The 26,811-nt window shown below is 48.6% G+C and overlaps 2 protein-coding genes across 2 annotated transcripts; both read right to left on the reverse strand.

Annotated features, from left to right (window-relative positions):
• Positions 1-2,971: 2,971 nt before the first annotated feature.
• On the reverse strand, positions 2,972-4,239 carry LOC103650978 (acidic endochitinase). The gene is made up of 2 exons (XM_008676574.2): positions 3,597-4,239; positions 2,972-3,528 (listed from the first exon to the last, which is right to left on the reverse strand). The coding sequence occupies exons 1-2, from the start codon at positions 4,091-4,093 to the stop codon at positions 3,126-3,128; spliced, it is 900 nt and encodes a 299-aa protein (XP_008674796.1). The 5' UTR covers positions 4,094-4,239; the 3' UTR covers positions 2,972-3,125.
• A 1,007-nt stretch (positions 4,240-5,246) lies between these two features.
• LOC103650979 (acidic endochitinase) lies at positions 5,247-6,552 on the reverse strand. The gene is made up of 2 exons (XM_008676575.4): positions 5,945-6,552; positions 5,247-5,840 (listed from the first exon to the last, which is right to left on the reverse strand). Exons 1-2 carry the CDS (start codon positions 6,433-6,435, stop codon positions 5,447-5,449), a joined length of 885 nt encoding a protein of 294 aa, XP_008674797.1. The 5' UTR covers positions 6,436-6,552; the 3' UTR covers positions 5,247-5,446.
• Between the last annotated feature and the right edge of the window lie 20,259 nt (positions 6,553-26,811).

Here is a 26,811-nt window from a genome sequence, read left to right on the forward strand (position 1 = left end):
TCTTAATTTAGTCTCAAAGGAGGTTTGAAAGGGAAAAGGTGGACTTGGACCATGAAAGACTTCCACTGCACTCCGATGAGAGGGTAACTTATTCCAAGTTCATCTCATGTACTCTTATTGCCTTTGTATTCTTATTTGAAGATTTTGGTGAGGCAATGGGGTTTAAGGGCCAAGATTGATCCCATTTTGGTGCTTGATGCCAAAGGGGGAGAAAATAAGGCCAAAGCAATAAATGGATCAGCTACCACTTGAGAAATTTTGAAAATAGTAGAATAGAGCTTTTGGTTTGTCAAAACTCTTTTATTATCTCTTTTGTCAAAAGTTGGCCTCTTATGGGGAGAAGTGTTGATTATGGGAAAAAGGGGGAGTTTTTGAAATACTTGATCAATTTCTTTTGGAATACCTCTCTTTATGTCTCTACAAGTGAATTTGACTTAGAGATAGGAAATTGAGTTTGATTTGCAAAAACAAACCAAGTGGTGGCAAAGAGTGATCCATATATGCCAAATATGAATCAAAACTATATTGAGTTTTCATTTGCATTGATATTGCACTTGTTCTAGTTGCTTTATGTTGTGTTGGCATAAATCACCAAAAAGGGGGAGATTGAAAGGGAAATGTGCCCTTGGGCCATTTCTAAGTATTTTGGTGATTGAGTGCCAACACAAGTGCTTCTGTGTTAGTATATGCAAAGTGGTGGACAAAGTGCAAATCATGTCAAGAGGTATGTTTCTAGACTTAGTACATTGTTTTATGGACTAATGTATTGTGTCTAAGTGCTGGAAACAGGAAAAATCAAGTTAGAGAAGAGATGGCTTTGTTCAGCCAAAGTCTGCTCAGTCTGGGTGCACCGAACTGTCCGGTGGTGCACCGGACAGTGTCCGGTGCGCCAGGCTGACTCTAGCGAACTTGCTGCTCTCGGGACTTCGACGGCGGTGTACGACTATAATTCACCGGACTGTCCGGTGGTGCACCGGACTGTCCGGTGGTGCACCGGACTGTCCGGTGAGCCGTTCACAGGCGAACTCATTGCTCTCGGGAGATGATTAACGGCGTACGACTATAATTCACCGGACTGCCCGGTGTGCACCGGACTGTCCGGTGAGCCAACGGTCAGCCGGGGCAACGATCGGTCGAGGATTCCGCGCGTGATGCGTGGCCGAGCCAACGGTCACATTGGTGCACCGGACTGTCCGGTGTGCACCGGACAGTGTCCGGTGCGCCAATCGGCTCTAGATCTTCAACGGTCGACTGCGCCATAGAAGGAAAGAAATCCGCACCGGACAGTGTCCGGTGGTGCACCGGACTGTCCGGTGCGCCAGGCGACAGAAGGCAAGAGCTGCCTTCCTGGAATGCTCTCAACGGCTCCTAGCTGCCTTGGGGCTATAAAAGGGACCCCTAGGCGCATGGAGGAGCACACCAAGCATTCTCAAAGCATTCCTAAGCACCAAGACTTCGATTCCACACATTTGTTTCTTCGTGATAGCATCTAGAGCTCTAGTTGAGTTGTGAACTCGTCGGGTTTTGTTGCGAGCTCTTGTTGCGACTTGTGTGCGTGTTGACACTCTGATTTTAGTGTCTTGTGTGCGTTGCTCATCCCTCCCTTACTTCGTGCTTCTTTGTGAACTTCAAGTGTAAGGGCGAGAGGCTCCAAGTTGTGGAGATTCCTCGCAAACGGGATATAGTAAAGCAAGCAAAACACCATGGTATTCAAGTGGGTCTTTGGACCGCTTGAGAGGGGTTGATTGCAACCCTCGTCCGTTGGGACGCCACAACGTGGAGCAGGCAAGCGTTGGTCTTGGCCGAACCACGGGATAAACTACTGTGCCATCTCTGTGATTGATCTCTCGTGGTTATTGTGTTTTGTTGAGACTCCTCTCTAGCCACTTGGCATTATTGTACTAACGCCTAACCAAGTTTTGTGGCATTAAGTTTTCAAGTTTCACAGGATCACCTATTCACCCCCTCTAGGTGCTCTCAGAACGCCAGGTAGGGGGCACTGCAGGGGGAGGCAATGCGGGAGGAAGGGGGTGATTTTTGCCTCTTGCATGAGCACAGTAATAGGGGAGGCGAGCCGTAGAGCTGTGCGTTGCAGACAGTCTAAGCTCTCTATATTTATATAGGATGGGAGCTTGTCTTGCATCATAATCTAAACCTTCATTAAGCCTGAAGGGTGTTGCTATGGTTGAATTGTTTACCTGTATTAGGCCTTATGCACTATAAAAGAGGCCCATATTAATATATGCAGCATGTCGTTTTAATTTCTTACACATTTAAACACAAAGTATGATACTTTGTGATTGGTTATGTGTTGGATGTGCTCACCTCTATGGTCTAGTATAATAAAATCTTCCCTGACACATCTCGAGAATCTTAGGGTGTGTTTGGTTGAGGATAGAAGAGAATGGAGTGACTCTATTCCTATTTTTTTTTATATGTTTGATTTTCAAGAGAATAGGAGCGGAGCGAAGCTTAGAGTCTCCATATAGAAATTTATCATAAATAGTTGTAATGCTCCCGCTTCACAAAAACGATCGGATGTGAGTGCTCACATATACATAGGCGCTCTCCTCTCTCTCTTCTCCTCTATACTCATATGGCTCTCCAACCAACGTAGTGGCTGCGTTCTATTCTATTCTTCAACCAGACAAAAAAATAGAGCGGCTCTGTTCGGTTTGCCAAACTCAGAATAGAACAGTTCCATTCTCAAAAACTAGAATAGAGCTGTTTAATTCTAGTTAACTCTCCAACCTAACACACCCTTAATCATTCATGGTACTCAAGTATTGTAGCATTCAACGTTCGTTCCACAAAGCTCATGTGTATTAAGTTGTTTGATTGTTTTTCTATTTCTAAGGTCCATGCACTCAATTATTTTTTTCTGGGGATCGGGCTGTATCGTCAAAAACTGTATAGATCATAAAAGTCGCTTTATTTGTTGATAAAGGGCCTACTGAGATGGAGTCATGGCGAGTGAAAATTGCAAAGCTGGTATTTTTGCTCTGCTACATCGAATACGAACATGCTGAGATATAAAACTATCTAGCACAGGACAACTCCACACGCACTCACAGACGCATACAGTACATGCACGCTTGTAAATATGCTACCATTCTACCAGACATTCAGACGTGGCTCTTGATAGCGGAGCTGTATCCCGTGCGGTCGTCGTAGAACTTGGACCAGAGCATGACGCCGCCGTACTTGGGCGAGCCCTTGATGAGCGGCAGCACCTGCGACGTGAGCTGGCCCGCGGGCACGAACCCGGTGCCTGCCGCGTCCTTGGAGGCGGGCAGGCCGAGGAAGATCTGCCCCGCCGGCACCGACTCCCACTGCTTCCACGCGTCCAGGAAGGCGTTGCGACCCGAGCTGAACTGGCACTCCGGGTTGTTGTAGAACTGCACCCAGACGTAGTCGAACAGCCCCGTGTTGATCGCGGCGCCATCCCACTGGTCCGGGAACGGGCACTGCGGCGCCGCGCTCAGGAGCACCGCCTTGTCGCCGTCCTTGCCCATGTCCTTCAGGTCCCTGCGTTGCGTGGTGCCCGATCAGAGCAATGAGCAATTAGGCGGGCGGCTGCCAAAGTGCATGCGTACCTGGCGAGGTTGTCCCAGAACTTGGCGCGGCCGAGCTCGATGTCGAAGTCAATGCCGTCGAGGACGGCATCGCCGAGCGGGCGCGACGACGACGTGCCGCCGAGGAAGGTGTTCCAGAGGTACGCGGCCACGAGCCGCGCGTCCGCGGGCGACGACAGGCCGTACCTGCCTTCGCCGCCGCCGATGGAGAGCAGGACCTTGACGCCGCGGCGCTGGCACGAGCGGATGTCGTCGCTCAGGCCGGAGCAGCCGCCCGACGAGGCGTCGTCGCAGTGGCCCGACAGGTCCAGCCGCGGCGCCCGGCCCTCGCCGAACTGGGAGACGAAGGCGAGGATGACGAACTGGTACCTGCGGGACGCGCACGTCGCGGACAGGGTCACTTCTCCCGTGTTCTGGCCCCAGTACACGGCGATCCCGCCGGCGTGGCTCGTGACGAGGAGCGCCAGCGAGAGGACGGCGATGAGCTGGAAGGGAGCCAGAGGTCGGGCTACTGCCATGGTTAAACCGGCTAGCTAGATAGCGACTGATGATCCTACGCCTAGCCTAACCCGAGACAGTGCTATTGCTAGTGCTAGCTAGTAAGGATGTGCTTTGAGTAGCTATGGCGCTGGCGAAGATTGATCAATGTCCGGCCACCTTTTTATAGCGGTTTTCTAGTGTTATCAATAGCAATGTGAGCGTCACGGGATGGATGGGCCTATAGATAGTTACTGGTCCGGCATGCCGCGGCGTCGCTCGGCGCTCCTGGACAGGAGAGTGGACAGCCGGCCGGCCGAACGAACTAGTTGTTGCTCCTTGGCTTGTTCCATTTCTAATTTCTAATATACCAAACCCTTTCAGCTTCGTGAAACAAAAGTACACTTCGGTTGATGTCAGACGCAGCAACATTCTCCATTCCCCTGCAGTCACGGTGGCATACTGCTTATCTGCTTGGGAAGTATTTAAGGCGTGCTATACTATATAAACATTGGCATTCAAATGGAAACAACAGACAATATGTACAGGCCTGGCCCATAGAAGTATAGAACATCACAGACGGCTTTGTTGTTTGCAGAAGGAGACGCGTCCTCGAGCAGGTTCGTAAATCATAGCGCTAAAATGGCTCTCCTGACGAAATCTATATCTCTTATAAAGCTTGTTGGCATGTGATGATTGAGTCCAGCCAAGGATTACCATGGGTGATTATCAGGTCATGGACAGGGAGAGAAACACAGGAGAGAAGATGGAGCTGCTTGCTTCCTTGACAGGCCGGTAGGATGCGTGCGCCATGCAGGTTCTAGCCTTCCAAGTAGATAGATATCGTCCCAACTGAGATGTTTCCTCTATTATTAGTACGTGTATAACCCATTCAGTTATTGGTGTGCTGATTACTTGTTGTGCGAGGGAGCAACAGAAGGTGTGTCTGTGTTGTTTATTCATCAATCATGTCTCCTATGTCATAGTCAAATGCCCTTTTCATTTGTTTGTGTTATGTGGATTTAATTGAGCAATTATGTGTTGTAATGGTGAATTTAGCTGAGTTGAGTTTTAGTTTGTGTGTATTTGTTTGTTTTTTACTCTAATGTCCAGAGATACAATGCTGAATTTAGTTGAGTTTTGTAGTACTGAATTTTGTTTTTTGTTACCTAGTTATCTGTAAGAAGACTGGTGTTTTTTTCCATACAAAACGAAAAGATCTCACCTTTTTATTCAGCAGTCTGGTACAATATACATGTGACAAACTAATGAATCGAAAAGACTACACACAAAATACAATAAGTCGCACACAATGCAAAAACGAACGGTAGACGCTAACACCAAGCGCGTGTGTATGCACAAGCGTATCCTAATTCCTAAGTAGGCCTTATAATTCACACATGGCTCTTGATGGCGTCACTGTAGCCTGCGCGGTCGTCGTAGTACTTGGACCAGAGCATGACGCCGCCGTACTTGGGCGATCCCCTGATGAGCGGCAGCACGTTAGAGTTGAGATCGTCGGCGGGCACGAACCCAGTGCCGGCCGCGTCCTTGGAGGCGGGCAGGCCTAGGAAGATCTGCCCCGCCGGAACCGACTCCCACTGTTTCCACGCGTCCATGAACGCGCCGCGGCCGGCGTTCACCTGGCACGGAGGGTTGTTGTAGAACTGCACCCACACGTAGTCGAACAGCCCCGTGTTGATCGCGCCGCCGTCCCACTCGTCCGGGAACGGACACTGCGGCGCCGCGCTCAGGAGCACCCCCTTGCCGCCCTTGTTCTTGAGGTCCCTGCACGGCGGCGTGCGGCCGAGGTGGAGACGGTGAGCAAACGCGGAGTCAATCAACACGACCGAGCGCGTGTGCGACGACGAGAAGGCTGTGTGAGAGTTTACCTGGCCAGGCTGTCCCAGTACTTGGCGCCGCCAAGCTCGATGTCGAAGTCAATTCCATCAAGAACGGCGTCGCCGAGGGGCCGCGACGACGACGTGCCGCCGAGGTAATTGTTCCAGAGGTACGCGGCCACGTCCCGCGCGTCCCCCTCGGACGACAGGCCATAGCTGCCGTCGCCGCCGCCGATAGAGAGCAGGACCTTGATGCCGCTGTTCTGGCACGAACGTATGTCCTTGCTCAACCCCGTGCAGCCGCCCGATGAGGGGTCGCAGTGGCTGGCAAGGTCTAGCTGCGGCGTCTGGCCCTTGCCGAACTTGTAGACGAAGGCGAGGATGACGAACTTGTAGTTTCCTGACGCACACGTCTCGGACAGGGACGCCTCGCCGTCGTTCTGGCCCCAGTAGACAGCGATGCCACCGCCATGGCATGTGGCAAGGAGCGACACCAAGAGGGTGGTCACGAGCAGGAATGGAGCTAGAGCTCGGTTTGCCATGGCTTGATCGAGGGTGCCCAGCTTACTTTAGGTAGCTGTTCTACGAGTATTGAGTGGAGAGATCAGAGATGGGATGGCGAAGTGTGCATACTCGTGTCTCCTTTTATAACGGTTTGCATTAGCAATATGAACGCCGTGGAGACCTCTTTGATAGGTTTCGTGCCGTGGTTAGTCTGCACTTCTGTGTGAATTTACCCTGAAGTGACTGTGGTTAAGTTTTATAATTATTTACGTGCCGTAATCCCATATGCAGTTTACCTTCCATGATGATTGAACGGTAATCCATAATCATTGAGTTCAAACGTGATGCGCTCCACCGTACTCAACTAAACCACAACATAACTTGTCAAAAAAAAGTAAACCACAAGATCACATGCGACAAAAAAATGCTCCTTTTGTTGGTTCCTGCATACTAGTTTTATATACATATCATATTAGGTTTATCTTAGATTAAACATTTCTATCTTTTATCCTTTTTTAAAAAAATATATAGTTTCATAATAAAAGATTTATGATTTTAGATTTACTAAAAAAATATTTTAGATTATTTCAAGAGCCAAAATTAATTCCATTTTTTTGTCCACCACATCCTAACTACTCGGACAAAAAAAGTTTTTCCGTCCTATTTTCTATATTCCAAACTACACCTAAAAACATCGTCTAAGCTCTTAAGTGTTTTGATAATTAACGGTAGAATAAGATTATTATAACTAATGAATGTTTTGGAGGGACAAATTTGAGTTAGATCACAACGATGGAGATTGATGTGGACAACGTGTGGTTCCGATGCACAATGAAGATAAATGAAACATTGAAAAGCAAAATTAGTAGCTTTCAAGATGCTTATGATAGTATGCTAAACAAAATATAAATTCTTAGTACACACTATAATAAGCAGTCTAACAAGCTAGAAGCTATCGGTAGTACCCCCGAGGCACCTAAAATTGAAACAATTAAAATTGATAAAAAATGATATCTCTACTTCTTGCATTCATCTCACCCCCTTGCAATCAAGTATGTGTTAAGGATGTCATTGTAGAAACATGCTCAAAGGAATTTGTAAGGAAGAATGAGTAGCTCAAACAAAAAGTGGTTCTCCTCACAAAGGGACTTAAAAAAAGAAAGGCAAGACGAAGCTCACCCAACTCCATCAAGATACACCATCAAAGAAATGGAGAAACTTGATGACAGAGAAACTATGGTTCATTTTGTATGCCATAAAAAAGACCACAAGTATTTTTAGTGGAAGGTGAAGAATGGGGAGAAAAGCAAAAAACTAACAAGAAAGCTCTCCAACACCTGCACCAACAAGCTGAACAAAAAGGCTACCACGCGTTATCTTCTCAAGAAGAAGAAAAACAACAAGGTGGTAGCCATCAATATGAGCAAGCAAGCGAAAATAAAAGGGGCCAAGCAGATTTGGGTGCCGAAAGAAATCATATCAAACATGAAGATCACTAAAAAGGTTTTGCCCCCAAGAGGAAAGTGAGAAGTCCAATGGATTTCGGAGAATTTGAAAACTTGACAAAGTTGGAATGTATATTATAGCTTTATGAGGTACATCATATTGGTTCAAGTTTATTGCCAAGTGGATTAGTAAAAATTATGGACCCAAATTCCCCACCCATGATAAGATAATTGGTTTTTACTCCTATTTGGTAGGCATATCTTACATGTGGTATCTAGTTTACCTTTTATGTGTAGTTTTTGTTATGCATCTTTTAAAAAAATAAGCATACATATACTACGACAATCACATGGTAGGATTGCTCAATCTGATTCATGATCCTTGAGCAAACCTATATATGGTTTAAAATGACTAGGAGCATAGCACATAGCTTTAAAATTCTTAACAAATGATATCATGTCTTTCATTAGTGGTTCCTAGATTCTACTAAGCATCATTTTCATTCTTAACAAATCAAGTAGGCATATACCAGAGAGTGGGGATGACTGAACACAGCCGAGGAACGACCACCGAACACGATAAGGCGTTGAGTCAGGTATAGTGTTGGGTCAAGGGGCTGGAGTTGGCCAACCGGCGGCGAGCAACAGCGAAAGGAGAGGATATTGATCATGGAGGAGAGTAACGACACAAAGGCGACGAGGGAGACCACGATAGGAAAATGACCATTGACCACCTAACGCAACCAGTCACCAGGTACGGTACGGGATAGCGTCGAGGTGTCGGAGTCGTCCAACCGGTGGAGAGGAAGAGCGACAGAGAGAAGAGCTAAAGAAAGGACTGCAGCGGGACAGAGGTAGCGATGGAGACGAGCAGGCGCGTCCCGAAGGAATTAGAGGCCCTGTGCTAAATAATAGATAAAGCCTAGTTTAACTTAGCAAAATAACAAAATAGTAATATATATCAATAAACTATATTATAAATTATAGTAGTAGTCTAAGTATTGTACCTGCTACATAATTTTTACTTGAAAAACATCATTAATTATTAAAAAATAGGATAAGACAACTAGACAAGTAGACGAGCAGACAATAGAATTGCTAAAAATAGAATTATCAATGCGTACGTTACGTACTCTGCTCTACGGCTGGCCGACGTCGCCTTGGCGGTGGCCGGTGGGCACTGACGCACTGGGCACGACGGTCGACGGCGCGCTCCCGCTACCGCAGTCTCTCTGGCCTCCGGCGTTGGCCGCGCGCTCTCGGCTCTTGCAGTCCCGCCGGCTAATGTAGAATTGGAAGTTAGAATGACGCCGAGGTGGGAGATGATAAACTGATGACCTAGAAAATTAGAAGCTGCTGAATGTCTATAGATATATACATATATTTTAGATTAACTTGGGGGCCCTTCAACTTTGGGGGCCCTGTGCGGTCGCCCAGCCTGCACAGGCCCATGGACGCCCCTGGAGACGAGGGATATATAGCTGAAAGGGAAATAGGCTCACACCTTTTCCTAAATGATTTTGATGGTTGAATTGCCCAACACAAATAATTGGACTAACTAGTTTGCTCTAGATTATAAGTTCTACAGGTACCAAAGGTTCAACACAAACCAATAAAAAGTTCAAGAAAGGGTTCAAATAAAAAGAGCAAAAGACAACCGAAGGCTGCCCTGGTCTGGCGCATCGGACAGTTTTCGGTGCACCACCGGATAGTGTCCGGTGCACCAGGGTGAATCCACTCGAACTGCTCAGCTTCGAGTTTCTGAAAATGGCTCTCCGCTATAATTCACCGGACTGTCCGGTGTAGCACCGGACTGTCCGGTGTGCCAAGCGGAGTAACGGCTACAGCCAGTGGCGGACGCAGGACAAGAATTCAGGGTGGGCCAAAAAATCACATGATAAAATCAAGCCATACCGTAAACAACTACCGTCGCATAAAATTCAAGTTTTATATCAATACATGATACAAAATTCAAAGAAAAAACCATATAAATAAAAAAAGCAAACATACCGTTAAGTTCTTGTTGACCGAGGCAATTGCATCCTTCTAGTTTTGAGACGTTGAAATCGTCGAATAATAAGCTCATCATCCACGGATTTGAAGATCTCTTTCTCAGTGTAGCAAACCATTAAATCATTCAACCAATCATCTTCAATCTTGTTACGCAATTCTCTCTTAATTATATTCATAGCTGAAAATGTTCTTTCAACACTTGCCGTTGACACAGGTAATAATAGGGCCAACTCAATTAGCTTGTAGACTAAAGGAAACACAACATGCTTTCCAGCCTGAACCATCTTAATAGAAAGAGATGCAATATCTTCACAAGTACTAAAAGCAGCATGCCTTCTCACATGAACAATATATGTCTCGAGTTGCTCTCTTAACATTGCACGATCAACAACTGTGAAATCTTGATCATATAACTTAGCAAGCTTAACAAGCTTCTCCAAATTGAACATAGAAAATGACTTCTTTGGATCAAGGCAAGCAAACTGCTAAGTGCCTAAGTGCTTACCTTCGTCTGTTTAGTGCTAACTGCTAAGTGCCTAAGTGCTTACCTTCGTCTTCGTGGCTGCTTGCCTGCTCGCTTCTTGGGTCTTGGCTAATTAGCTTCTTGCCTTCTTCTATTCTTCAGAACGTGCACCGAGGCACCGAGCCAGGCAGCCAACGGCTAGTGATAGTCGCCTAGAGGGGGGTGAATAGGGCAAAACTGAAATTCTAAAAAATAATCACAACTACAAGCCGGGTTAGTGTTAGAAATATAATCGAGTCCGCGAGAGGGCGTAGAAACAAATCGCAAGCGAGTAAAGCGGTGAGACACAAGGATTTGTTTTACCGAGGTTCGATTCTCGCAAACCTACTCCCCGTTGAGGAGGCCACAAAGGCCGGGTCTCTTTCAACCCTTTCCCTCTCTCAAACGGTCCCTCAGACCGAGTGAGCTTTCTCTTCTCAATTGCCTTGGAACACAAAGTTCCTACAAGGACCACCACAAGATTGGTGTCTCTTGTCTCAATTACAAATGAGTTTGATCGCAATGAAGAATCAAAGAAAGAAGAAAGCAATCCAAGCGCAAGAGCTCGAAAGAACACAAGCAAATCTCTCTCACTAGTCACTAAAGTTTTGTGTGGAATTTGGGAGAGGATTTGATCTCTTGAGTGTGTCTAGAATTGAATGCCTAGCTCTTGTAAGTGGTTGGAAGTGTAAAAACTTGGATGCAATGAATGGTGGGTGGTTGGGGGTATTTATAGCCCCAACCACCAAACTAGCCGTTTGGTGGGGCTGTCTGTCGCATAGTGCACCGGACAGTCCGGTGCACACCGGACATGTCCGGTGCGCCAGCCACGTCACCAAAGCCGTTGGGTTCTGACCGTTGGAGCTCTGTATTTTGGGCCCGCCTGGATGTCCGATGGTGCACCGGACATGTACTGTAGAGTGTCTGGTGCGCCAGTATGGGCCTGCCTGACTTCTGCGCGCGCTGGCGCGCATTCAATGCGCTGCAGGTAGCCGTTGGCGCCGAAGTATCCGTTGCTTCGATGTCACACCGGACAGTCCGGTGTACACCGGACATGTCCGGTGAATTATAGCTGTCGGCGTTTCGAGACCGGGGGGTCCCTGGGCCGACGAGTGAGTGTCGCTGCGTGCCCCAGCCCAGATGGGTCGAGCGAGAGGGCGAGCGCGAAGGGGGGAGAGCGAGGCAGCCGGAGACCGGCGTGAGAGAGGTGGGAATCCCGCGGCCTTCGTGTTCGTCCCGCGCCCAGGTCGGGTGCGCTTGCAGTAGGGGGTTACAAGCGTCCACGCGGGAGAGGGAAGCGAGCGGCTCCAAGCGGGCGCCTATCTCGTCCTCGTCCCCGCGCGGCCAACCTTCCCTAAGAGGGCCCTGGTCCTTCCTTTTATAGGCGTAAGGAGAGGATCCAGGTGTACAATGGGGGGTGTAGCAGAGTGCTACGTGTCTAGCGGAGGGGAGCTAGCGCCCTAAGTACATGCTGTTGTGGCAGCCGGAGAGATTTTGGCACCCAGCTGGTGTGATGTCGTGGCCGTCGGAGGAGTGATAGTCGCCTAGAGGGGGGGTGAATAGGGCGAAACTGAAATTTACAAATATAAACACAACTACAAGCCGGGTTAGCGTTAGAAATATAAACGAATCCGCGAGAGAGGGCGCAAAACAAATCCCAAGCGAATAAGCAAGTAAGACACGGAGATTTGTTTTACCGAGGTTCGGTTCTTGCAAACCTACTCCCCGTTGAGGAGGCCACAAAGGCCGGGTCTCTTTCAACCCTTCCCTCTCTCAAACGATCCACGGATCGAGTGAGCTTTCTCTTCTCAATCACTTGGAACACAAAGTTCCCGCAAGGACCACCACAAGATTGGTGTCTCTTGCCTCAATTACAAGTGAGTTTGATTGCAAAGAAAGGATCAAGAAAGAAGAAAGCAATCCAAGCGCAAGAGCTCGAAAGAACACAAGCAAATCACTCTCTCTAATCACTATGGCGTTGTGTGGAGTTTGGAGAGGATTTGATCTCTTTGGTGTGTCTTGAATTGAATGCTAGAGCTCTTGTAGTAGTTGGGAAGTGGAAAACTTGGATGCAATGAATGGTGGGGTGGTTGGGGTATTTATAGCCCCAACCACCAAAAGTGGCCGTTGGGAGGCTGTCTGTTCGATGGCGCACCGGACAGTCCGGTGCACACCGGACAGTCCGGTGCCCCCTGCCACGTCATCACTGCCGTTGGATTCTGACCGTTGGAGCTTCTGACTTGTGGGCCCGCCTGGGTGTCCGGTGCACACCGGACAACTCCTGTTCATTGTCCGGTGCGCCGGAATGGGCGCGCCTGCCTTCTGCGCGCGCAGAGCGCGCATTTATTGCGCAGCAGGTAGCCGTTGGCGCGGAGTTAGCCGTTGCTCCGGAGTCGCACCGGACAGTCCGGTGCACACCGGACAGTCCGGTGAATTTTAGCGGACTAGCCGTTGGAGTTTCCCGAAGCTGGCGAGTTCCTGAGGCCGACCTCCCTTGGCGCACCGGACACTGTCCGGTGTACACCGGACAGTCCGGTGAATTATAGCCGAGTCGCCTCTAAGAATTCCCGAAGGTGGAGAGTTTGAGCTGGAGTCCTCTGGTGCACCGGACACTGTCCGGTGGTGCACCGGACACTGTCCGGTGTGCACCGGACAGTCCGGTGCTCCCAGCCCAGAGGGCCTTCGGTTCCCACTTAGCTCCATTGTTGAATCCAAAACTTGGTCTTTTTATTGGCTGAGTGTGAACCTTTTACACCTGTGTAATCTATACACTCGGGCAAACTTAGTTAGTCCAAATGTTTGTGTTGGGCAATTCAACCACCAAAATTAATTAGGGACTAGGTGTAAGCCTAATTCCCTTTCAATCTCCCCCTTTTTGGTGATTGATGCCAACACAAACCAAAGCAAATATAGAAGTGCATAATTGAACTCGTTTGCATAATGTAAGTGCAAAGGTTGCTTGGAATTGAGCCAATATAAATACTTACAAGATATGAATGGATTATTTCTTTCTATATAACATTTTGGACCACGCTTGCACCACATGTTTTGTTTTTGCAAACTCTTTTGTAAATCCTTTTCAAAGTTCTTTTGCAAATAGTCAAAGGTGAATGAATAAGATTTTGCCAAGCATTTTCAAGATTTGAAATTTTCTCCCCCTGTTTCAAATGCTTCTCTTTTTGACTAAACAAAACTCCCCCTAAATGAGATCCACCTCTTAGTGTTCAAGAGGGTTTTGATATATCATTTTAAAATACTACTTTCTCCCCCTTTTGAACACAATAGGAAAACCAATTGAAAATATTCAACACTAAGTTTTTGAAATTGGTGGTGGTGCGGTCCTTTTGCTTTGGGCTTATTTCTCCCCCTTTTTGGCATGAATCGCCAAAAACGGAGTCATTAGAGCCCTCGAAGTGCTATCTTCCCCTTTGGTCATAAATAAATGAGTTAAGATTATACCAAAGGCGAAGTCCGGTCCTTTAGCTTTGGGCTCTTACTTTCTCCCCCAAAGACAAGGTCCTTTTCTTGGATGCTCATGCTTGGAGTGACGGCGAAGTATGAGTTACGTAGTGGAAGCCTTTGTCTTTGCCGAAGACTCCAATTTCCTTTCAATGTACCTATGACTTGGTTTGAAATAGACTTGAAAACACATTAGTCATAGCATATGAAAGAGATATGATCAAGGGTATATAAAATGAGCTATGTGTGCAAGTTTAGCAAAAGAAATTTCTAGAATCAAGAATATTAAGCTCATGCCTAAGTCTGGTAAAAGATTGTTCATCGAGTGGCTTGGTAAAGATATCGGCTAATTGATCTTTAGTGTTAATGTATGAAATCTCGATATCCCCCTTTTGTTGGTGATCCCGAAGAAAATGATACCGAATGGCTATGTGTTTAGTGCGGCTGTGCTCGACGGGATTGTCGGCCATTTTGATTGCACTCTCATTATCACATAGCAAAGGGACTTTGGTTAATTTGTAACCGTAGTCCCGCAGGGTTTGCCTCATCCAAAGCAATTGCGCGCAACAATGGCCTGCGGCAATGTACTCGGCTTCGGCGGTAGAAAGAGCGACCGAATTTTGCTTCTTTGAAGCCCATGACACCAAGGATCTTCCCAAGAACTGGCAAGTCCCCGATGTGCTCTTCCTATTAATTTTACACCCCGCCCAATCGGCATCCGAATAACCAATCAAATCAAATGTGGATCCCCGAGGGTACCAAAGCCCAAACTTAGGAGTATAAGCCAAATATCTCAAGATTCGTTTTACGACCGTAAGGTGGGATTCCTTAGGGTCAGATTGGAATCTTGCACACATGCAAACGGAAAGCATAATGTCCGGTCGAGATGCACATAAATAAAGCAATGAACCAATCATCGACCGGTATACCTTTTGATCCACGGACTTACCTCCCGTGTCGAGATCGAGATGCCCATTTGTTCCCATGGGTGTCTTGATGGGCTTGGCATCCTTCATTCCAAACTTGGTTAGTATGTCTTGAGTGTATTTGGTTTGACAAATGAAGGTGCCCTCTTGGAGTTGCTTGACTTGGAATCCTAGAAAATACTTCAACTCCCCCATCATCGACATCTCGAATTTCTGTGTCATGATCCTACTAAACTCTTCACATGTAGACTCGTTAGTAGACCCAAATATAATATCATCAACATAAATTTGGCATACAAACAAGTCATTTTCAAGAGTTTTAGTAAAGAGTGTAGGATCGGCTTTGCCGACTTTGAAGCCATTTGCAATAAGAAAATCTCTAAGGCATTCATACCACGCTCTTGGGGCTTGCTTGAGCCCATAAAGCGCCTTAGAGAGCCTATAGACATGGTTAGGGTACTCACTATCTTCAAAGCCGGGAGGTTGCTCAACATAGACCTCTTCCTTGATTGGTCCGTTGAGGAAGGCACTTTTCACGTCCATTTGATAAAGCTTAAAGCCATGGTAAGTAGCATAGGCTAATAATATGCGAATTGACTCAAGCCTAGCTACGGGTGCATAAGTTTCACCGAAATCCAAACCTTCGACTTGGGAGTATCCTTTGGCCACAAGTCGAGCTTTGTTCCTTGTCACCACACCATGCTCATCTTGCTTGTTGCGGAAGACCCATTTGGTTCCTACAACATTTTGGTTAGGACGTGGAACCAAATGCCATACCTCATTTCTAGTGAAGTTGTTGAGCTCCTCTTGCATCGCCACCACCCAATCCGAATCTTGGAGAGCTTCCTCTACCCTGTGTGGCTCAATAGAGGAAACAAAAGAGTAATGTTCACAAAAATGAGCAACCCGAGATCTAGTAGTTACCCCCTTATGAATGTCGTCGAGGATGGTGTCGACGGGGTGATCTCGTTGGATTGCTTGGTGGACTCTTGGGTGTGGCGGCCTTTGCTCTTCATCCTCCTTGTCTTGATCATTTGCATCTCCCCCTTGATTATTGCCGTCATCTTGAGGTGGCTCATTTGCTTGATCTTCTACTTCATCAACTTGAGCTTCATCCTCATTTTGAGTTGGTGGAGATACTAGCGTGGAGGAGGATGGTTGATCTTGTGCATGTGGAGGCTCTTCGGATTCCTTAGGACACACATCCCCAATGGACATGTTCCTTAGCGCTATGCATGGAGCCTGTTCATCACCTATCTCATCAAGATCAACTTGCTCTACTTGAGAGCCGTTAGTTTCATCAAACACAACGTCACATGAGACTTCAACTAGTCCAGTGGACTTGTTAAAGACCCTATATGCCCTTGTGTTTGAGTCATAACCAAGTAAAAAGCCTTCTACAGTTTTAGGAGCAAATTTAGATTTTCTACCTCTTTTAACAAGAATAAAGCATTTGCTACCAAAGACTCTAAAATATGAAATGTTGGGCTTTTTACCGGTTAGGAGTTCATATGATGTCTTCTTGAGGATTCGGTGTAGATACAACCGGTTGATGGCGTAGCAAGCGGTGTTGACTGCCTCCGCCCAAAACCGATCCGAAGTCTTGTATTCATCAAGCATGGTTGTCACACCCGGTTTTGGAAGGCAAACCGAATGCGAACTATGTACGTGCCAGGATCAGAACTCACGTACACAGCGATTACATAAATGAACATCATCGCACAATGCTCGAATAATAACATAAAAGAGTAATAACTTGTTACATCACAGAGTCATAGACATCCACATAGTCATTGTCTTAACAGGTAAATCAAAGTGCTAAGCGAAACGCAGTAAAGATAAGGCCTTCACAGGCAGCTGACTGGGGGTTGCCGCCAACCCACACCTAGAATTCATCGTAGTCTTGAAACTCCTGGAAGTCTCCTTCCACGGCTTCGCCTTCTCCCGAGCAGTGGTTACAATGCGGACAACCTGGTGTTTGGTGGTAAAGCAAGGATGAGTACACATCAACGTACTCAGCAAATGTCCCGTTTGGCTGAGGTGGACTAGCTTTATGTGGGGTTAGGCTCAAGCAGTTGCTTTTAGTTGGTCAAGTATTTATCATTAGTAGAAGCCAGATTTTAGCATTAACCAACCCGTAAGCCATTTCCTCATCGAGGAACAACATCATCATAGTCGAACCAAAACCATATCACAACCATTGTATCTCGAACCATCTGTATCTCTAATCAAAGAGGATCCCAAGGCTGCTCTTAACCGTGAGCACGGCTGATATACCAGTTTCACTACCCTCTGCAGAGGTTGCACACTTTACCCATGAGTCATGATTCCCTTTCTACCCGGGGAGAGCTAATCCCCATTGACCACTACCTAGGTGGTCCGGCAGGGCATCACTACGTAGCTTTTACAAAGATTCCCTAGAGATCATAGCTGCCCGTTAGGTTTCTCCAGTTTGATAAACACAGTACCCCTCCCCGCAGGAGAGTGACTAACAAAGAGCAAAACGAAAGAACCTCGGCACTCAGCCTCGGCAGAGCAAGCACTGTGTCTGGACCCCATTGACGGCACGACGGCTAAGCAACTACACCTCTAGTTCATCCAATTAATCAGCTAAGGGCATCCCATTTCACCCTCATGGTTGCACTGTTATCCCGGGTGGTCTCTCAACGAACCAGTCCTTACGGAGAGGTACTCAGGAAACAGCCTGAGCCCCCTAGAATATCACAAGATCATCAACATCAACAGGATAACAGTATCATAAATAGTCACATCATGTTCATTGATTATGTTAAAGCAATAGCAAAGTGCTAACCATAACAACCCAATAGGTCATCAAGGATAAAGTAAAGTGTAAAGCTAGTCAATCCTTAGGTTTCAAGTAAGTAATGCGGGGTAGTAAATTATAAATGAATAGGACATAATGGGACAGAGGACACTTGCCTTCACCAAACTGCTGATCAGGGACTTCCTCTGCAACTGCCTCGGGAAACACAGACTGCTCGGTGTCTACGCAAAGCAATCATTCACACTATGCACTTGGGAAAATAACAGACAAAAACAATATACCAAACATATGCAGCAGAGAGGGGTCACAAGTTCATAACAGAAGAGGGATAGGCACTCTAAGGTTCCCTAGGTCTGGGGGTAGAGGGTTACACAGAGTGATTCACTAACCACTAATCAGGTCTAAGTTGGTGGTGGGATTAAATAATTATCTGGTTTGAGTTTCTAAACTTAAGTGTTTAAGTCCACAAACTTAAGTAATCCAACTTTTATTAAAGTCTACTTATTTCTAATTATCCTAAATGAGGTTTCAATAGTCTTAATCCTATCCTAGTGATTAGCTATTAATTAATACATGGAAACAGCAGGGAAACATTGCATAAACAGATAGATAATAATATTATGAACATTTTGCAATTTGAAGCACCTAATTTGGAGTTCATATGACAAAGTTATGAATTTTACAAGTTTAGGGGTTAAAATTATACCCTAAGGACTTATTTTTAATTAAATAAAATGGCCAGGGACTTAACTGCGAGAAACCAGGGACGGCGGGTTCAAATTCCAGAAAGCCGGGGGTCTCTTTAAGAAAAAGCGCGGGCGAAGGGGTATCGAGCGCCTACAGCCGTCAGATCTAAAGCGAACGACCAGGATTAGATCCTGCGGGCGGGCGCGCGAGCGCGTGGCGGCGGGAGCGGCTGACAGGCGGGGCCGGGCGGACAGCGCGGGCGCGCGGGCGACTGGCAAGCGGGGCCGGGCGGGCAGAGCGAGCGCGCGGGCGGGCTGACAGGCTGGGCCCAAACGGCAGAGAGACGGGGTGAGGGGGAAGCGGGCCTGGGCCGCTGGATCTCCGGCGGACGGCCAGGATTGGGCTTGGACAAATTAAAACGAGGCCGCCCGATCTGGGATGGACGGTGGGGATCGGGTGGCCGGCCTGGGCTTCCCCTACGGCTAGCTGGGGCGGCGGCGCTCGTCCCCGCGGCGGAGGGCTCGCCGGAGACGAGGGGCGCGGGCGACTGGCGGGGCTCTGGGGCAATCCGAGTGGTCGGGGAGGTCGGGGAGGGCGCGGGGAGTTCTCCGGTAGGGTTTGGGTCGGGGCAGAGGCACCGGAGGGGGGCGGTTCACGGCGGGGCGGCTCGGCGGCGGGGTTAATCTACTCCGGCGAGCAATCAAGCGCAACAGAGAGCAAAACAAGGGGCGATAGGGGCTGGAGGGGTCCGTTACCTCAAGGCGGGCTCCGGGGACTCCTCGGCGGCGACGGGGACGCGACGGAGACACGGGTCGACGGTGGCGGCTGCACGGCGAACGACGGGTGAGCGCGGGCAGAGAGAAATAGGGAGGGGGAGAGGGAATTGGGGCGCGTTCCGGGTTGCGGACGCCAGAGCGGAGCTCACCGGGGCTAAGGGCGCGGCGGAGCTCCACCGGCGACGAGGAAACGGCTCGGGCGGCGATGGTTAGTGGCGGCGGCGCTCTGCGTGCGCGCAGCGAGGGGGAGAGAGAGTCTGCTGGGGCACAAATGGGGGAGGGGGTGAGGGCGAGTGGGGTTCGGGGCTCAAGTGGCCAGGGGCGAGGTGGGGCGAGTTCCACGCGCGACGTGGGCGCGGGGAAGGCGGGCGCGAGTAGCTCGGGCGGCGGTTACGCGAGGATGACGGGGCTGACACCCCGGGCCCGCGAGCAGAGAGAGAGCGAGGGAGCGAGCGCGCGCGGGGAAAGCGGGCGCCGACAGGTGGGACCGGGCGAACAGAGAGAGAACGGAGCGGGTGCGCGGAAGGCGGGAGCGCCGACAGGTGGGACCCGCTGCGCAGAGAGAGGAGGGGAGGGAGGTGCGCGCGCGAGAGATGGGCCGGCTGGGCCGAAAGGCCGAGGGGGCGGCTGGGTTGGGCTGCTTTACCTTTTTCTTTTATTCTGAATTGTTTCTCCCTTTTCTTTTATTTATTCTATTTGATTCAAATTCAAATGGGCCCCAAATTCAAATTAGACCTTTTGAGAATTATGCACCAAACAAAAGTGAAATCTAGGGTTCAACATGATGCAACAATTCATACTCCACTAGGGTTTAACATAATAGACTATAATTACAAGTAAAATAAGTACTTAGTTCCTATTGAAATGAGAGAGAAAAGAATTAGGAAGGGTGAGAAAAGGAAGTAACACCTGAATTTGTGAATATGAGCAAAGAAATTTTATACCCCCAAATTCAGGGTGTTACAAACCTATCCCCCTTAAAAGAATCTCGCCCCGAGATTCAAGGTTGGTCAGCAAAGAGTTCAGGGTATTTGGCCTTCAGGTCATCTTCTCGTTCCCAGGTTGCTTCATCCTCCGAGTGGTGACCCCATCTGACTTTGCACATTCTGATGGTGTTCCTCCGGGTGACTCTGTCTGCAAACTCCAGAATCTGCGTTGGCTTCTCTATGTATGTCAGATCTTCTTGGACTTCCAAACCCTCCACTGGCAACTGTTCTTCTGGTACTCGCAAACATTTCTTCAATTGCGACACATGGAACACATTGTGCACTGCTGACAAACTCTCTGGTAGGTCGAGCTGGTAGGCCACTTCTCCACGCTTGGCTTGAATCTGATATGGTCCGACGTACCGGGGTGCTAACTTGCCTTTAACTCCGAACCTTCTGACTCCCCTGATAGGTGACACCTTCAGATAGACGTAGTCTCCCACTTCAAAACTCAGTTCTCTTCTCCTTCTGTCTGCATAGCTCCGCTGTCTTGATTGGGCTATCTTCAGATTCTCCCGAACCATTTTGATATTCTCTTCGGCTTCAAGCAAGATGTCGGGGCCAAACACCTGTCTCTCTCCAGGCTGGTCCCAGTGCAGCGGAGTCCTACAACTCCGTCCGTAGAGTGCCTGAAACGGTGACATCTTCAGGCTGGCCTGGTAACTATTGTTGTAAGAGAATTCTGCATAAGGTAACCTTTTGTCCCATCCTGACTTGTCTTGCAACGCACAGGCTCTCAACATATCTTCTAGGATCTGATTAGTTCTTTCAGTCTGACCGTCTGTCTGCGGGTGATAAGCTGAGCTGAAGTTCAAATGGGTGCCCAAAGCTTCTTGTAGCTGCTGCCAAAAATGAGATGTGAACTGCGTTCCTCGATCTGATACTATCTTTTTCGGCACACCATGAAGGCAGACTATTCGTGACATGTATAACTCGGCTAACGTTGCTCCGGTGTATGTCGTCTTCACAGGTATGAAATGGGCCACCTTTGTTAAGCGGTCCACAACCACCCAGATGGAATCGTAGCCGGCCCGGGTACGAGGTAGGCCAACTATAAAATCCATCCCGATTTCATCCCACTTCCACTGAGGAATCCGCAATGGCTGCAACAATCCGGCAGGCCTCTGATGCTCTGCTTTGGTTCTCTGACAGCTATCACAGATGGCGACATATTCTGCAATCTCCCTTTTCATACCATACCACCAAAACCTCCTTTTTAAATCCTGGTACATCTTCTCACTTCCAGGGTGTATGGAGTAGGCTGTCTCATGAGCTTCCTTGAGGATCAGTTCCCGGATAGGTTTGAGGTCGGGAACACACAATCGGTCCTTGAACCAGATTACTCCTTCTTCATCCTCTCGAAAGTCTTTGCCTCTTCCTTCTAGGATCAGCTGCCGGATCTTGTTGATGTTTTCATCATCCTTTTGCCCTTCTTTGATCTCCCGCTCTAGGGTGGGCTCTAATTCCACTGTCACTCCTTGCGTACTGTTCAGGAAACCGAGGCTCAGTCTGTCAAACTCCTTGGCTAACTCATACGGCATTGGGTGCGAGGCCAACATATTGACTTGACTTTTCCTGCTCAGAGCATCTGCAACAACATTGGCTTTGCCCGGATGGTAATGTATCTCCAACTCATAGTCTTTGATCAATTCCAACCATCTTCGCTGCCTCATGTTTAACTCTGACTGGGTGAATATGTACTTCAGACTCTTATGATCTGTGTAGATGTCGCACTTCTGCCCATACAGGTAATGTCTCCAAGTCTTTAAAGCATGAACCACTGCTGCCAATTCCAGGTCATGTGTGGGGTAATTCTTCTCATGGATCTTCAGCTGTCGAGATGAGTACGCTACAACTCTCCCTTCTTGCATCAGCACACATCCCAATCCGGTGTACGAAGCGTCGCAATACACTGAGAATGACTTGTGAACGTCAGGCAGAACTAACACAGGAGCTGTAGTCAATCTATTCTTCAGTTCTTCAAATGCTTCCTGACACTTTTGGGTCCACTTAAACTCAACCTTCTTCGCTAGCAACGCTGTCATTGGTCTAGCAATCTTTGAAAAGCCTTCAATGAAACGCCTATAATACCCAGCCATTCCAATGAAGCTCTTGATCCCACGAACATCTTTCGGTGCTTTCCAGTTCAGGATATCTGCTACTTTCTTTGGATCCACTGCTAACCCATCTTGGTTTATGATGTGACCCAGAAATAAGACTTCATGAATCCAGAACTCGCATTTGCCCAGCTTGGCATACAACTGATGCTCTCGAAGTCTTCGCAATACCATCTTCAAATGCTCCACATGATCTTCCTCACTTTGAGAGTATATGAGAATGTCATCGATGAACACTACCACAAACTTGTCCAGATAATCCATGAACACACTGTTCATCAGGTACATAAAGAAGGCTGGCGCATTTGTCAAACCAAAGGACATAACTGTGAACTCATATAGCCCGTACTTGGTGATGAATGCCGTCTTCGGTATATCCGAGGGTCGGATTCTGAGTTGATGATAACCAGATCTCAGATCTATCTTCGAGAATACGCTGGCACCTCTGAGCTGGTCGAACAAATCTTCTATCCTTGGCAGGGGGTACTTGTTCTTGACAGTGACTTCATTCAAGGCTCTGTAGTCTATGCACATCCTTTTGGTACCATCTTTCTTCTCTACAAACAACACTGGAGCGGCCCAAGGCGAGGTGCTTGGCCTGATGTAACCCTTCTCTAGCATCTCATCTATCTGCTTCTTGAGTTCCACCAATTCTGGTCCAGACACTCGATAGGCTCTCTTTGAAATGGGGGCGGTACCAGGGATAAGCTCTATGGCAAATTCAACCTTTCTCTCGGGTGGCATGCCCGTTAGCTCCTCGGGAAACACATCCGGAAAGTCCGACACAACCTTGATAGTCTCGAGCGGGTTGGGCTCCTTACTATCAACTGAAATCTGATGACAGACTCCCTCTTCTGACTTAGGCATCCTTAGCTCGGCCACTACCTCTTCTCCTGACGGGGATTTCAATGTTATGGTCCTCTTGTCACAACTAACATTTGCTTCATACTTCATTAACCAGTTCATCCCTAGAATGACATCTATCCCAGGGGTGCCTATTACTATTAAGTCACTGGGGAAACCTATCCCCCTTATTTCCACCATTATGTTTGAGCATATTTTATCTGTTTGCACCTTGCCACCAACCGAATTAATCCTCATGGGTGGCATCATTGCCTCTACTGAGATGTTATGCAATTCTACCCATGTTGCAGTGACAAAAGAATGAGTTGCACCAGTATCAAATAGCACTTTCGCGGGATAAGATTCGACTGAGAACATACCTACTGCCACATCTGGTGCATCCTGGATCGCTTCGGCCTCCAAGTGGTTCACCTTTCCGCGGTTGTACGCTTGGTTACGATTGCCTGCTGCCGGCTGCAGTACACCTTGCCTTGTTGGAGCATTGGGGTTGGTCTGCTGCTGCGCCAATTTCTTTGGGCACTGCATCGCCCAGTGGCCTTGTTCTCCACAGTGGAAACATCCTCTGCCTCCTCCTTGTGCCGGGGCTGCTTGGTTGCTCTGATTCGCTGCTGGGGCAGGAAGGCGAGGTGCCTGGTTGTTCTGCTTCTGATACTGATTACCTCCCTGCTGGCTGTGCTGACGATACTGCTGCTGCTGCTGCGGGTACTGTCTCTGAAACTGCTGCTGATGCGGACGCTGATTCTGATTCTGATATCCCTGTGGGTGACCAGGTCTGCCTTGCTGAGATGAACTGCCTGAGAAACGTGGACGGCTGATGCCTCCGGACTGGGGTCCACTCATCTTGCGCTTCCGATCTTCCATGTCCTTACGCTTCTTCTCAGTCATGACTGCCCTATCGATCAGGTGCTGGAAGGTGGGGAAGGTGTGATTCATCAGCTGGTAATGCAGGGGATCCACCAAACCCCTCATGAACCTGTACTGCCTCTTGGCATCAGTGTTAACATCCTCAGGTGCGTAACGAGACAGCTGCAAAAACTTGTCTCTGTACTCACTAACAGACAGGGGTCCCTGCTTCAGGGCCAGAAACTCCTCCTTCTTTACGATCATCAGTCCCTCTGGCACATGGTACCGACGGAAACTCTCGCTGAATTCCTCCCAAGTGATGGCTTCGGGGTCAGCATGGGTGGCGAGGTAGGACTCCCACCAGGACTGGGCTGCTCCCCTCAGCTGGCGGGGACCATACAGAACCTTCTCCCTGTCGTCGCATTGGGCGGTGCGCAGTTCCCTCTCCACTGCGCGCAGCCAGTCTTCTGCATCCATGGGGTCGGCAGAATGGGCGAAGGTAGGAGGGTGCCCTCTCATGAACTCACCACGCTTATCTCGTGGCATCTGGGGCATCTGCACTTGCAACTGGGGTTGGGGCTGCTGTTGAGCCTGCTGCATGGCTGCCAGAGTCTGTCCAATGGCCTGCACTGCCTGGGTCTGCATCAAGAACATCTGCTCCACTGACATCGGGGGTGGCGGGGGAGGCTGCCTCTGATTTTCCTCCTGCTGGTCATGCTGCTCTAGCTGAGCACGCCTGTTGCATCGGCGCCTGTTGTCAGACATCTGTGGAAGACATTCATACATCAGCATTGATCTTACAATCTTTCAGCATAAGAAAAGAGAATACAGAATTCTTCATGACACTGAGTGAACAAAGAGCTTCACTGATCCTCATTCATGATTCAATACAGCCTCTCAGATAAGAAAGGAAAGTAAGAGTAAATGGCTTCCCAACTAAACAACTGACTTCATTAATATTACTAGCTAAGCCAAACTGCAGGGGAAACCCACATGTTGGCTACAGTCATTACAAAGATCCAAATCCAACACAAGTTCATCATAACAAGCATGCAAGCGACTGATAAGCAAACTAAACTAAATGGAAGCAACTGATAAGCAAACTAAACTGACTACCTAAGACTGAGACATCTGACTTAAGAATTATTACAAACTCCGACGCTAACGATCTAAGGATCCAGATCTATCCTGGTCTTACAGACAGGGGAACCATAAGTGTGATGACCACGTGGCGGTGAGCGGTATGGGTGCTGAGTCCCAACAGGAGCGGGAGAACCACCCTCCTGGTGATGGCGCTCTGCCAACTCAGCACGCAACTCCGCAATCTCCGTTCGAGCCCTGCTTAGCTCGTCCAGAGAGTGATCCAGCTCCGTGTTAAGCACTGCGACTAGGTTGACTGTGCTGCTCAACCTAGGGTTAGCCTCACCAACAGGTGAAACAACCACACTCTCTGTGCTGCCAGTAGGGCGGCGGGGGTAGTACCGAAGGTTAAGGCCGTCGGCCACGCCACCGAACAAAGAACAGTACTGAGAGAGTGCACGTCGTGCTGCATCCTGCATAGCCGCCTCTGCAGTGTCCCTCTCGGAGATGGAATAGTGCTCCGAAACAGCCTCCGCACCCCGGAGGTCATCCTCCGGACGGCGAACTAGGCAGGTAGCCTCCCAGCGGTCCGGGTACCTCCCGCGACTGTGCTGGTAGACTACACAACGGTACTCGATCGACCAGGTGTGCCGGTCGAAAGCCTGGCGCAGCAAGGTGTCGAGTGCGTCGTGGAAGTGACAACCACGAGCGGCGTCACGGGTGATGGGTCGGGCGACCCATCCTTCCGCCTCCTGCGGCTCAGAGGACTCCGTGCTGTGGTCTGAGTCGTCGTCGTCGGGGTCTCCTCCAGTAGCTCCTCCAACAGCCGGGACGTCCCGCGGTGGAACAAGGGGCGCCTCCAGCTGGGCCACAGAGGAACGGGGCCTCACGGTCTCCACCTCCTGCTGGGGTGAGGAGGAAGAGCCCTGCTGCTCTCCGTGCTGGCGCCGGCGTTCCTGCTCCTCACGCAGACGGTGGTGCAGCCTCTCCAGGTGACTCGACTGACCGGACACGGTGCGGTGCAGAGGACGCTCCGCCAGTCGAGACGGCAGGAAAGGAATCACCGACTTACGTGCAGTGTGTCTAAGACGAGCCATCTACAAAAGACACCGTAAGCACAAGAGTAAGAGCAGAACTAATATGACAAGTGAATAAACCAAAGACAGAATAAGATAAAAATTTTAACAAGGTATAGTATAGATAGGTAGTAAAACATAGGGTTGGTCGAGGTGACCGACTTTTGAAGTAACAACAGAGGTCAAGGTGAGAGGGAAGGTCAATAGTCCTTAGTACGACCAGTGCTACTCTAGGTCAGCGGTCCTACAGTCAGCACAGCTTTGATACCACTTATGTCACACCCGGTTTTGGAAGGCAAACCGAATGCGAACTATGTACGTGCCAGGATCAGAACTCACGTACACAGCGATTACATAAATGAACATCATCGCACAATGCTCGAATAATAACATAAAAGAGTAATAACTTGTTACATCACAGAGTCATAGACATCCACATAGTCATTGTCTTAACAGGTAAATCAAAGTGCTAAGCGAAACGCAGTAAAGATAAGGCCTTCACAGGCAGCTGACTGGGGGTTGCCGCCAACCCACACCTAGAATTCATCGTAGTCTTGAAACTCCTGGAAGTCTCCTTCCACGGCTTCGCCTTCTCCCGAGCAGTGGTTACAATGCGGACAACCTGGTGTTTGGTGGTAAAGCAAGGATGAGTACACATCAACGTACTCAGCAAATGTCCCGTTTGGCTGAGGTGGACTAGCTTTATGTGGGGTTAGGCTCAAGCAGTTGCTTTTAGTTGGTCAAGTATTTATCATTAGTAGAAGCCAGATTTTAGCATTAACCAACCCGTAAGCCATTTCCTCATCGAGGAACAACATCATCATAGTCGAACCAAAACCATATCACAACCATTGT

This window comes from Zea mays, chromosome 3 (assembly GCF_902167145.1).
Source record: "Zea mays cultivar B73 chromosome 3, Zm-B73-REFERENCE-NAM-5.0, whole genome shotgun sequence".
NCBI lineage: Eukaryota > Viridiplantae > Streptophyta > Magnoliopsida > Poales > Poaceae > Zea > Zea mays.